A 13,822-nucleotide genomic window follows, 5' to 3' on the forward strand; every position below is an offset into this window, starting at 1 on the left:
TCTCAGGATGCTGAACAGGAAGGAGCTGGACAATTCTAGTCCATGGAAGCACACACAGGCGGCCGCCCACTCATGTTTGCCACACACATTGTATATTGTGTTTGCTGAAGGAAGAACTCAGACTCATGTACAGAAGCTATCTGAGCTCCACCTTCAGTCCCGGTGTTTGTCGTCTTCAACCGGAGGCTCTTTTGAGAAGGGAGTTTGCACCCCAAAAGTATCGATTAACAGCCCTCTAGGGTGTAAAGAAACACCTTCCACGATTTAAAGAGGCAGGACTAAAGCAAAGGTGACACCCAGGGCAAAAGCCATTGTAAAGGAAGAGTCGACTGGCTTTTTCTCCGCCCCCCACTTCCGGCCATTGAGACCCAGTGACAACTGACCTTGATGTCCTCTTGCTGTCTAGAGCTGGAGAAGGCTGACAGTGACAACTGACCTTGATGTCCTCTTGCTGTCTAGAGCTGGAGAAGGCTGAGGTTGGTTAAGGGAAGCGGGTTAGGGCGCATGTCCACACTCAACAGTGAAATCTGTTGCCTCCTGTAGCCCACTAATAAGCTAGCCACCCCTTGTGCATTTCTGGAGGGCATGTGGCTTCCCCAGAGTACTTTGAAGATAAGCATCTGCGGCATAGTTTCTGCCATCTTCCTTTCAGTTCTCACAGACAAGTGAAAAGATTTTCTTGCCTTTCACCAAACCACCCACCCCCCCGCCCCCTCCACCCCCCCCTTCCCTCCAATCCCCCCTCCACCCCCACACTGCCCCCCCTGCCCCCCTCCCCGTCCCCTTTGGTTTGCAACTTGGCTGCTGTGGGAAAGGGGACTTTGAAGCATGTTCGCAGTTTCAGACTCACTGCACATGTCTAATAGAGCTGTCCTCTCACTCCAGTGACCAAGTCTGCCATTTACCCAAAGCGCTTGAATAAAATTAAGGCTTGACATGATAGAACAGTCAGACTGTAGTGCCACGTGCCTGCAATCCCAGAACTTGGGAGACTGGGGCAAAGCAAGGCAGGTGTGAGACCCGTAAGAAGGGCAAAGGGAAGAGCGTTATATCTGTGGGGTATGATTTTATTGTCCTCAAACTTTAGTCCTTGCATTACAAAAACAATTGTCTATTTTTGATATTTGGAATTCCTGATGGGAGGTTCCTGATGGCTCCAATACCCATGTCAGCACCTCCGGTTTTTTTTTTTTTTTTTAAAGTCAATGAATTATACTCTATGTCATTTAAAATTCCGAATCGTAACAGAACACTCAGTCAGCCCTTCACCTCGTTCATCATGCCTTTAGTACATGGGTACTGAAGAACAAGTTCCCCCTTTCTATTAGTAAGTTCGATAATCTAATGACCTCAATTAGAGAGGGGAGTAAAAAGGCTCACACATCTAAAAATAACTCCATTATCCACTCAGAGAGGGTCCCGTTTCTGTTTCCTCTGCCCCCGCTTGATATTAAGTAAGTGGCAATCGATCAGGATGATGTCTGGCTCTCGTTTCTCATAAATGAAGGGCTGTGGCTTTAAGTAATCATCCGCTGCTCGTGCCAGAGGCAGAAGCTGCAGTATCAGCTTCAGAGAGGAGAGAGAGGAGTCTGAGGCAGTACCGGCGGCGGCGGGACAGGAGGGAAGGCCACGGGGCGATGGCGCTCCTCCCCGTGGAGCTTTGAATGTAGGCAGACCAGACTGGTGGGAGGCGTGGCCACCTGTGCACTTTCTTGGACAGTGCAGGGGGTGGGGGAGTTGGAGAGACCGGAGCTGGAAAATGGGCTGCCCTAGCAGCAAAATGTGCCTCTCTCCTCCACAGGCAGCAGCAAGGGTAATTAGTATTTGTTTACAGTGCTTTTCTGGAAGGGCGTCAGGGACTAGGCAGACCCTGTCTGGAACCAGGGGAAAGTGCTCTGAATGAGAAGCCACTCTAGACTGCAGAGGCCAGTCTGCGGGTCTCTGCAACACTGTGATCTAGGTGCCGGAGCCCCACATCTAAGGTGATCTCAGGAAGGACATGGACTGAGAGGTCGGAAGTCCTCTCACTTCCTAGTTTCACACTGGCACCAGGGAATGTGTCTTGAGGAACTGTGTCTGATGATTGTGTTTGTATAAGTATGTGTGGATGTGTGCCTGCACCAGACCTGAAGGTAACGTGAAAATTATTCCTTATCACAAGACTGATATTTGGGTTTCTTTCTTTCTTTCTTTTTTAAAAAACACTGAGCCATCCTCCTGATTTCTTTGGCTTCTTTCAAATCTACTTAGAATTGTGGTTGCTTCCTGATGTAATAGTCCTTGGAAAGTGGTGAAGCTGGGTAAAATCAACTTTGTTTCATCTTTAAGAGATTAAATTCTTTTGTCTTAGCTTAAAAGCAAACTTTTTTTTTCTTGTTTAGAATATAGGATTGGCCTTGTAACAAAACTTTTTTCTTTGCAGACGTGGGACAAAGTCCATATAAATGCCTATGTTTAGAACATTAAATATTTATCTTGAACTGATTAGGCCTTTATTGCCCTTGGAGGGGAGAGAGAGTGCATTACATCTTAAGTACAGCGTGCATTAGCTTAAAGGGTCTATGGATCTGCAGTAAGTACAAGGCTCAAAGCAAATATTTTTTAAAGAGCCACTTTGTTCCTCAAAGGAAAGTTTCGATAGGACCTGGGAAAATACAGATTTTTGAAACATGAAATTCCTTCACAGCAAAGGGACATCTGTGTTTTGCTTTGTTTTCAACAACACAAACTGTTAGCTTAAGTGATTCAGTGATTTTTATCTCAGCCTCTCAACTCTGGGTCTCGTTTTCCTGGCAATGGCAAATGTGTACCTTACTGGAAAGGGACCCTCTTTAAAATGTTAGTAACGTGCTTTGTGTTTTCTGCAGCGGGAGGAAGCACTGAAGCAACACAAAACCCTCTCTCAAGAACTTGTCAGCCTCCGGGGAGAGCTAGGTAAGAGCCTGTTTTCCTCACCCTGCCCTAGGTAAAGTTTACTGAAATTGACAAATGTGTTCTTCGCTCCTGCCCTGTGGCTGGAGTTACAGGGGGCGGCTGTTCTCTCTCCCTCTCCCGTATCTGTGCAAACACCTACTATCGACATTACTTTTGAATCTTGGCAGTATGACTTCAAGCTCACAGAATTCCTGGCACCGATCTGAGTAAGCTAACACAGCTTTCTGATGACCAAAGCGTAAAGCACCGCTTCGTATTGAGTAGACGGGACAGAATGGTTTTTGTAATTGTGTGCATTCTCATTAAATAATTCTGTCTGTTTCTCTCTCTCTCTCTCTCTCTCTCTCTCTCTCTCTCTCTCTCTCTCTCTTTCTCCCTCCCCCCCTTTCCTTCTTTCCTTCATTTCTTTCCTTCCCTTTTTCTGGAACCGCTTTTTATGTTAAAGAGTGTTAAAGAAAAGTTATTCTCTGATAAACATGAGTGCGTTACACATCTCTGTTGTAGTGCAGTAGACCCGTGAGTGTACCATGAGTCTACAATTAAAGGGATGCTGCTTGTTAGGACCACCCATCTGAAAGAGGCGTGCCCCATACTACTCAAATAGCCAGGATGAGCTGGGAGGAATGTCTACCAACCACAGGAGCAGTGAGCTCTGCAGAATTCTCTAGGAAGTCCTGCTGGTTGATGTTTCCAGTTCTTGGTGCTTCTGAAGAGCCCTAGACTTGAAGGACAAAGACAGTTGTTGCCCTTTTATCTCAAATACCTGTAGGAGAGAACTGATTGCTCTGTGGCCCCCTCCCCCTCGCCCTGTCTGTGGGCACCTCTCACCCTAAGAATTGGCTTCCTGACTTAGTTTCAACTAGATCTGGAGTTGTTCGGCAAATGTCACCTGCCTTGTCCTTGGCTTTACTGGCTGATAGGCTGTGTTGGAAGCACGTGTAGCAGGCGTTCTTCAAAGGGAACAGCTAAAGATAGAACAAATTTTGTTGGTTTAATTCTCAAAGAATCTTGTTTTTCACTGAGAACCAGACCATAGTTTAAATGCTGCCATTCTGATTTGCTGGCCTAGAATATTTGTCAACAACTACACTGGCCCAGCCAAAGCAAAGGTCACGGGCCAGTGCATGTAGAGTCAAGATCTTGCCCTTCCCTACTCCTTGTACCTGCCAGTTGAAGTCAAGGCTGATTCCTAGCTAACCTTGAGATTCACATCAGCAGAGCAGCCATCAGTGCTGGCTGGCATTAAGTAACAGAAAGGAAGGACCCTTGCAGAAAACTAATTTTAAGGCAGATGACAGTACAGAAGCCCAGTGGTGGGTGAGCTCTCTCGAACCAGGACAGAAGCCACGGCATGTGTGACCCGGTTCTCAGACTCCGTGAAGACCTTCTAGCTCCATCTGGCTGCCTCCCTTTTGGTTAGCCAGTGACCAGTTGGATTTGTTTGTCTGTGCCTTAAGTATTGTAATGGATACAGAATAAGGAGACAAGGGAAGGTAGGGTGTGTGTGTGTGTGTGTGTGTGTGTGTGTGTGTGTGTGTGTGTGTGTTTCATTGTTCGTCAGAACACAGTGGGAGTGGAGATGAACCTGCCTAATGATTCAGGTTTCTACTCTCTGAGAGAAGGCAGAGGACCAAGACAGAAGAGGACACTGAGTTCGTTCACTCTGACTGAATGGTGAGCCTCTTTAGCATTAAGCAGTTTAAATTGGAGCCCAGGTCCACAGCTCTTGCCCTTATCACCAAGCCCGTCAGGAAACAACCTTCCTTTGTCCTCTCACCTCCCTGTCCTTGATAAGGAGAATGGGGCCTGGTGTGTTTTTCCTGCCGCTGTCAAAACTGTCAGGATGTTATGGGTGACCTGTCCACATTGTTTTGTCACCCTAGGCTGGACTTGGGAAATGTTCTCATTTCTGTTAACTACTGAATCAGACAGGCTTGCTCAATGACCATTGCTTGGTCAAGGACCAGCAAAAGCATCTGGGAAGAGGTTGGTTTGGCCAAGAATAGAAGGAAGGAAACCTTCAAACGGGTGTGAGGAAGCTGATCCAAGAGAAAGTTCTTGAAGCTTTCAGCTAGATTTGTGTATTGGGTCAGAATGGGAGAAAGATAAGAGTTTATATATGAGAGCCAAGACCTCAGTTTTTCAATTTAAGGCACTGAAATGGGTCGAACTCTGGTAGCACAATATTTAGGTTTGAATCCTTGGATTGGGAGCTGGGTGTCTCAGAGCCTATCATGTCACATCTCTTCTGCCCCAGTTTCATTCTCTCTAAAGTGACAGTATGCAAGGATGATCGTAAGGGTCACATGAGGTAAAACACTGCAAAGCGTCCATGCCAGGGTTAACTGCTATTAGCCATACATATACGAATGTACCCGGTTTTAAGTTAACGTCATGGTGTGTGTCTGTAATCCCAGTGACTCCAGAGTCCAAGACAGGGTTGCTACCAGTCCTAGGCCAGCATAGTGAGTGGAAGGCCAGTCTGATTACATAGTGAGGGCCTGTGTCAAACACATACGCCCACAGACACTCACAGATTCAGTCTTCCAGCTGGGCAGTGATTGGTGACATTGCCCTCTTAGGGAAGCACAAACCATACCACGGGAAGGAACAGTCAGTAGATGCAGTGTCATTAGAAATCCCTCAGTTCTTGGCTGCTGTTGGCATTTAATGTGGGCTAGTGGGATAGGGGGTTTGGTCTGGTTGTTTGAGACAGAGTTTCCCTGTGTAGCCTTGGCTGTCCTGGAACTCAATCTGTACACCAGACTGCACTCGAAGTGGGAGATCCTACTGCCTCTGCCTCCTAAGTGCTGGGATTAAATGTGTGCACCCTCACTGCCCGGCTGGAGGCGTGCGTTTTTGTTCATACACCCCCAGTTAAGAGTGACTACACATTTTTGAGGACACAGTTTTCCCTCTAGTGATATGCCTGTGTATTTTGCTGGATTGGTGTGGAGTCTGAACAGAGCAGTAAAGTATGAGGTGGTGGGCCTAGCCCCTGATGTTTTACAGGTGACTTAGAGATCACTGCTGTCTTCCATCATTTCCACCATCCAAGTATCCACCTTGTCCCTTGGAATAACCAGGGGCTGCCAGAGTCACTGGTCAACTGTGTGATTTTTTTTTTCCCCACTCTCTCCCTGAAAACTGGGACAAGAGTCTCACAATCGAAGAACTGTGTAGAGTGAAAGAAACTCAAGCCCGGGGACCCTGCAACTGTCATCGCCTGTGCCTTGCCCTTCACAATCTAATGGCCTCCATCCATCTTCCCCATTGGCAGGCTTTCCAGATGCCTTCTCATTTTGTCCCCTGATAGTCTCTTCCTAAGTCAAGCCTTTTCACCTGGCATGCAAGCAGCCCGTTTCTCCTATCCGACCCACATCCCTTCATGGAAAGCTCTTTGCTTGGACAAACCTTCAAGAAACCCCTCTGTCTACACAGAACCAAACCATGAGGCTCCCCCTATGCCAGTGACCCTCGTACCTCGCACTGATGTATTTAATGTATCTTGCGTTCTTCTGTTATCTCCAGACTATATGGTCTTCAATGAGGAAGAGTCTTTCCCACTTCTCTGGGGGAGGAAATCATAATGCACTCTCCATTGGCATAGCCTAATGGCTTACAATTATTGGCATTTGAGAGTTTAAGTTTTTTTTAAAACTTTTTTATTATTTTTTTATGTGTATGAGTAGTACACTGTAGCTGTCTTCAGACACACCAGAAGAGGGCATCGGATCCCATTACAGATGGCTGTGAGCCACCATGTGGTTGCTGGGATTTGAACTCAGGACCTCTGGAAGAGCAGAGGAGCTCTTAACCACTGAGCCATCTCTCCAGCCCGAGAGTTTAAGTTTTAAAGCCAGTGCATAAGCGAGAAATACTCTATAGTTCTACTATCCTGGAGTACCTTTGTGTACCCCTTGTCTTTGTTTATAGAACATGTAGAACTCCATACCATTATCAAGGAGAGCATATTCTATGTGCAATGTTTTTTGTGCCATCACGATTTCGTTTGTTTGAGACAGGGCAGCAACATGTAGACTAGGCTGGCTCTAAACTAACCCTCCGTGTCTCTGTCCCATATCTTTTTTTAAAAATTACATTTTGTACATGTGTCACCCACATGTTTGTGCCACAGCAAATGTGTGGAAGCCAGAGGACAGCTTTCAGGATTGGGTTCTTCCCTTCCACCCTATGAGTTCCACCCATGAACTCTGGTTCTTAGGTTTGCTGGAAGGCCTTGGATCCTCCCTGAGCTATCTAGCCAGTCCATCGGTTTTATATAATCAGATTCACATCATCTCCACATGCATTGAGAAGACTCCACGTAATCCCAGAAAACTCCCTTAAGCGTCCCCTCCTTAAAAGCAAACACTGATCTGGGTTTCATGACCCAAATACCAGTGTTGTCTCTTTTTGAGTTTCATATAAAAGAAAGTGTAGTCTGTAGTCTCATTCATGTCTGGCTTCTTCAGTGGAGGGCCATGCTTCTGGGGTGTTTTTATCAGCCAGGATTTTCCCAGAGCACCTTGCAGCCGCCACTGAAGACGTTTTTAATGATTGTGGAGCGTCTATAGAGTGCTGTCACAATAAGACCACATGATTGGGACTCACAGGTGTATCTTTTAAGCCCTTCCCGCCTGAGCTGCAGGTATGTGCTTCCTTAGAGGCCTTGTCTCTAGGTGAGCTGGCCCAGTGAGATGACACTCTCTCCTGGATGGTCCCTTGTTTCCAGAGTCCTCTGCATATCTGCACAGCTCTCTCCACTGTGCTGTCCCTCTACTCTGGCCTCTCACATTATCTACTCATGTTTTAAGTTCTGTTTAAAGCATCTTGTCTTCTGTGGGGTTTTACCCAAATCTTTCAGACAATTTGATTTCACTTTTACTACCTTTCTGGTTACTGGGTACACATTAAGACTTTTCACTTAGAGCTATTTGCTTGGGCACCTCTTTCTGGCATTTAGAACTATGAGGTCTTCAAAGGCACAGTCACTCACTACCCTCTGTCAGGTGTGTGGGCCTGGGGTGCACAGATGCATAGAGAGCAGGAAAAGAATGGATTTTGCAACCTAAGGTGGAAGCAGGGAAGGTGGGCTTCTCCCTACAGTGTGCCAATGTTTGACGAGTCTGTGCACAAACGTTTCCTATGAAGTGCTTTCAGAAGAATGTCTCCATCTTTCAGAGTAAATGATAATGACGGTGATGTGTAATTCTGTTGGGAGTGCTAGCTTGCACCGTGATAGCAGGTCACTGGAGAATCTTGAATGTCAGTCTTTGCAAGTAGTTTGCTGTTACATTTCATGGTCGACATCCAAAGTAACCTTTGGCCACTGAGAAAGACATTCTGATTCTTTCTGGAGTCCTATTGAATAAAAAGTGTTGTTTGGAGGCCTCTCACTGTAATCTTTGAGATTTCAGTTGTCCTTAAAATTACATTCTTAAATAAAAAGAAAGAATTGTTGTGGTATTAGGGATCAAACCCAAAGCATTGTACATATTGTACATGATAGACAAATCCTCTACCACTGAGCCATAACTATAACCCCAAGGAAAAAAATGTACACTCTCTCTCTCTCTCTCTCTCTCTCTCTCTCTCTCTCTCTCATATTCTTAATGTGAACCCAGTAACCAGAAGGATAGAAAAAGTAATATTAACTTGTTTGAAAGTTGGGTAAAACTCAGCTAAAGACAAGATGTTTTATAATATACATATATTTATATATGTATATATACACACACATATAATATATATATATATATATATATATATATATATATATATACACATACACACACACACATACATGCCCCAGAGACTTTACCCCCTTAAGATACTAAACATTGCTAAAATGTCTAGGATAAGTATGTTAAAACCTCACTACTTTCCCCTCCATAGACATTCATACACATGTTGGGGACATTCTCTGGGTTCTGTTCATTCCTAAAAAGAGCCATATTCAGTTCTACATAGTTTATATTATATAAAAGGAAGGAGATCGAGGCTCAGGACCTAGTATGCTTTCCTAGTGCTAACCAGCTCAGGAGACAGCAGGTTTGAATAAGAACCCAAAGTGGCCAGCTTAGCAGGTTTGTCAGACCCAACAGAAAGTGCTTCGTGTAACTTTGCAAAACAGTGGAAAACCATTCGACGCCACCGTAAGCATTCACCGACTACTAACAGCTTGTGAGCACCTTTTCCAATCAAGCAGAGAAGAAGGTGTATATACTACTTAAAAAAAATACAAGTTGTCAAAAGCAGAATATGAGCCACTTGAACAGCACCTACCCAGTAAACCCTTCATAGACTGGCTCACAACTCGTGGAGTGTGTGAATGCATTCACCATCCCAGCACTAGCTATAAGTCTAGTGTCACAAGCCTGTGTCTGAAGAGATTTAGACACCATGTATAGCTAATTTCAAGACAGTCTCTCTCTCTCTCCCTCTCCCTCTCGCTCGCCCTCTCTCTCTTTCTCTCTACTATATGAAGTATGAAATAGCATGAGGAAACCCTACCTAGAGCTTTTTATCTTGATGAGGTGTTTGAAGGATGTGTTGATAGCTACCTCAGACTTGGCCCATTCTCTTGTTATCTGTGTCTGTCCTAAATTTGGACTTTGGCTGACTCCATTATCTAGAAAAGCCCATGTTCTTTTACCCACAGATAAGCAAAATACTGCCTCAACAGCACCTGGCTTGGAGAGTCCCTGAGATTTCTTTCTTGTCCTGGTCTTTTCCTGACTCTAAAATTCCAAATGTCCCTAACCCTGGGGTGGTCACTTGTCTAGAACACGGATTCACAAACGTCACTGTGAGATGAAACAGATTTCCTGTTGTCACATCCACCAATTCTAGCTCATTCAAGTTTGGGATGGAGTCCAGAAATCTGCACTTCTAATATCATCCAGCTGATTCGGACACCAGAGCACCTGGGACTACACCCAGACACCACCCTATCTAGAATGTTCTTTATGTGTGACATAAATGACAGAATAGTTAATGCCTGGCTGGGGGATCACTGCATTGTTTTGATTGAAACCTGATACTTTACATACATGGGGACTCCCATTTCTCGGGCCTGAGTCTTAGAACACACTGCCAGTTACTGAGCCATGCTTTTGTCTCTGGCCCGCCTTCATTGCTACATCTTTTTTCACACGTGCGGAGTGCGTGCTGTTATGACAAGGTGAGCAGCTATTCTGCAGCCTGTTGTGGCCTAGTAAGGAAGGTAGAAACAGCCAAATACACCTTTTAAACGCAATCCTGCAGTAGGAGGGAGGACATTGTTTGGGGGAACCTGGCCGCTCCCTGGAAGCCCAGCTGGCCACCTCTGTCCGGAAGGTGGAAGATAGGCTAATGGGGCCAGATTACAAACTACCTAATCAGCGTAGGAAAGAGAGATTGAGACCGGGGAAGCATTGTTCTTCACTTACCTTTCAGTCTCCGCGGCTCCAGAGAATTGAGCTAGAGCATTCCTTGGTGCACATGGGGCGCCTGAACAAACTTCTCCCTTTGGATCCCAAATCACAGAGGTAGCCGGTGAGATCCAGTTTGGAGTTCCACACCTGGGACACAGGGACTTCAGGATCTCTATTCAGGTCTGCCCTCCCAGTTCCACTTGGTAAACCGAGCCTTCCGGTGTGGTACCTTCTTGCCAGCTCAGAGCCCTGCCTGAAAATGTGATCTTGAGAGCCCTTTGCAAGGTCTGCAGTAAGTGTCACAGGTAGGGTGATATTATTTATGGGAAAGCTGCTGTAACAGTGCCGACAACTTTAGAAAAAGTCAGTTCCCCAAAAGTTTATGGCTCGTGGGAGATTTTGAAATTATTCACATAGACTCGTGGGCATCATGCACAAGACCAATCAAAGTCATTTACAGCTAATTTTTGAAATTTAGAGGTGACCCTTGTGTACCATGTGTCTCCCAGGTTACTTGGCTCTGTGAAAGGTTACCTTTGAAGAAACAAACTCTGAAGGTCTTCCTGCCAGGCGATCACCTTCCTGAATGCCCCCACCCTTTGGCACGCTCAAGGCCCCTGCTGCCCCGACTCTCTGTACAGTCTACAACAACTCCATATTTGCCTTTATCTATCACCCCTTAACTGAGAGCCCAGCAGAACACAGGGTGGTTTTCTCCCTGCAAATTAGGACTTAGAGGCCCAGAAAGTCGGAAATGCCTTTTGGTCAGACAGTCTGGGCCCTACCTTTCTGGGTTAGTTTTCTCATGGACACCTTCGAGTTTTAAAACAGATTAGACCCACACCTGCCCTGAGAGTGTATCATGATAGGATCTCATAGAGTAAGATTATAGAGTAATCACGGGGGAAGGCCCTGTTCTTTGGTGTGGTTCTGGAGCGGGGAATCCAGGAGAAGTGAGAGAAAGTTCTCACTAATGTGCGGAAGAAGGACACAAAGAGCCAGAAGTATAAGCAGGTGAGAGAGAGAGAGACTGGGAAGAGGACCCAAGACAGGCAAGGCAAGTTAGATGAAAGGGCTCCGCCATTTTCCTCATGAGTGGAGGAGTGCTCTGAAGGCCGCCCAGACATCTAGCTCCTGTTAGGAGACAGAAGCCTCTCAGGAGAATCACATGATTACAGCATGGAGTCTTCCTGTCTTCCAGTTGGTTCTGTCACTGCCTCATTTTCCATGCGACCTCATCTCTCCCACGCTCCCTTGCCATTGTGTTTAAGGTCTGTTTCTAGAAGACAGATAAATCTCCAGGAAGCGGGGAAATTCTGTTGTCTAGAATATAAAGAACAGTAGTAGTAGATTTTAAACGGAGACTCCAGAAGCACCCTACTGTGTGCGTGTGTGTGTGTGTGTGTGTGTGTGTGTGTGTGTGAATATTTATCACTTTTTTGTTTTGTTGTTGTTGTTGTAGTTTGAGACAGGGTTCCTCTGTGTAGCCCTGGCTGTCCTGGAATTAGCTATGTAAACCAGGCTGGTCTCAGACTCACAGAGAGCTCTCTGCCTGCCTCTGTCTCTCAGTGCTGGGATTATAGACTTGCACGGCCACCACCACCACTGCCTCCAACACCCAGCTTCAGATGTAACATTTTAAATTCTAGACAAATGATATTTTTTAAATGGGTATGTGTGTATGTATGTGTAAGTACACGGATAGGATGTGGGGAGGGTGGGTGTTGGAGCTCAAACTCAGTAACCATCATAGTCTGTTTTGAACTTGTAGCATGTCTCCAAGGAAACTACAATCAGGTTTGATTCCTCGGGAAGCAGCAACAGTAACACACATCGCACATTTAAATATGGTCGGGCACAGGACCAGGCACTTCCCCGTGTGTTATCATTAACTCCACAGGGAAAGTACCAGTGTGGCCTCTATGTTAGAGGTGAGGAAGTGTGAGCACCGATTGCTAGCTGTCCCCGTGAAGCCTGCTGTCCCCATATTAAAAAGGAAGGAAGAAGGCAGCTCCATATCACTTCCAAGAACATCGACATTTTTCAGACCCTGGGTGTGTGATGTTTTCTTCCATAACAGGGCGTTCATTAGTCAGCGAGCAAAGGGAAATTTATCTCTGTGAGATGGGAACAATCAGTCCAACTGTCCCCCACCTTACCAAAGCCCCTGGGGACTAATTAAGTAATGGCTTCACTTCCTCTCCATTTCTAGCTGCCAAAGGGCCTGAGACTAATATGATTGTGTTTTCCCAAGGTCAGATTGGCCTGTACAGTGGAGCCTGTTCTAGACGTCATCCAAATGACTGTTTGAAAAACAAAGCCAGGCTACCTTTACTTCTTATGCTCAAATAGCTGTGACTTAGACAGGGCTCCCTGGTTTTCCTGCTCTGGCCTGAACCTAATAGTCTCAGGGCTGCTGCGTCTCTGAGCGATATCTCTGACATGGCTTAGACCTTAGAGAGAATTTTGTAAATGAGTCTATGTCTTTAAGTATAAAAGCTTTTTTAAAAATTATTTTTGTGATGCTAAGGACTGAATTCACAAACCTGTGCTTGCTACATTCATTCTTTACCACTCAGCTACATCTGTAGCCCATGGTTTTGGGGGAAGAGACTCTTGTATGGCTCAGGTTAGCTTTGTATGCCCACTTAGCCCAGGCTACCTACCACACCTCCCTGAATATCAGAATACCGCATGTCCACCACCATATCTAGCCATACTTCTTTTCCGTTCTTTTTAACAAGGTCTCACTCTGTAGCTCTGGTTGTCCCTGAACTCACTGTATAATGAGACTGGCCTCGAACTCACACAGATCTACCTGTCTCTGCCTCCCGAGTGCTGGGATTAAGGCATGCACCACTACGCCAGGCGCTTGCTGTATTAAACTAGATTGCTGGAACCAGCTTTTAAAGCTCAAAGGTATTTTATGTGTGCTTAAGCATGCACAAGCTTTCAAAACTCGACCAATGGAATGTTTAAAAACAGACTTAAGCGGAGAGTAGCGGTGCGTGCCTTTAATCCCAGCACTCCAGCGGCCGGGGGACAGGGGGACAGCCAGAGCTACATAGTGAGGACTTGTTTTGGGGGTGGGGAGGCCAGGGTGAGCTTTTCTGTACATGGAGTAACTCCTGTATGACCTTCTGTTTTTGTTTTGGCTTTGTCGTTGGCTGTCAGATGAACTGACAGCAGTGGACTTCAGGCAAAGAAGCCAGAAGGCAGACTGAGGAGAGGCAGGAGCCAGCTCAGCTGTAACCTCTCCATGCCATGAGAAGCCAGGGATAATCTATAGCCTAAAACTGTGGGGTGAAGTCCTTACTCCCATACCACAAACATGTATGTCCCATCGGACAGGAAGCACTCTGAGAACCCTTAGTACAATGTTTACAGTCTAAGAGAGTACTCAGGGGTCTCTCTACCAAATTGTAGCCTCCTTATGAGCCCAGGCCAGTTGATCAAAGCAAAAGCCATTT

The 13,822-nt window shown here is 45.9% G+C and overlaps 1 protein-coding gene across 9 annotated transcripts in view; it reads left to right on the forward strand.

Annotated features, from left to right (window-relative positions):
* The window catches only part of Mtus1 (microtubule associated scaffold protein 1), a 145,476-nt gene that overhangs the window by 115,869 nt on the left and 15,785 nt on the right, over positions 1–13,822 (forward strand). For 8 of the 9 annotated variants that reach the window (XM_006253181.5, NM_001395000.1, XM_063275428.1 and 5 more), the window contains one exon: positions 2,868–2,934. In XM_006253181.5, coding sequence (XP_006253243.1) covers positions 2,868–2,934 — 67 coding nt within the window. Of the gene's footprint in view, positions 1–879; positions 1,814–2,867; positions 2,935–13,822 lie in introns of those variants that run through there. The other variant, XM_039094527.2, reaches the window with a different exon arrangement.

This window comes from Rattus norvegicus, chromosome 16, assembly GCF_036323735.1.
Source record: "Rattus norvegicus strain BN/NHsdMcwi chromosome 16, GRCr8, whole genome shotgun sequence".
NCBI classification, from domain to species: Eukaryota; Metazoa; Chordata; class Mammalia; order Rodentia; family Muridae; genus Rattus; species Rattus norvegicus.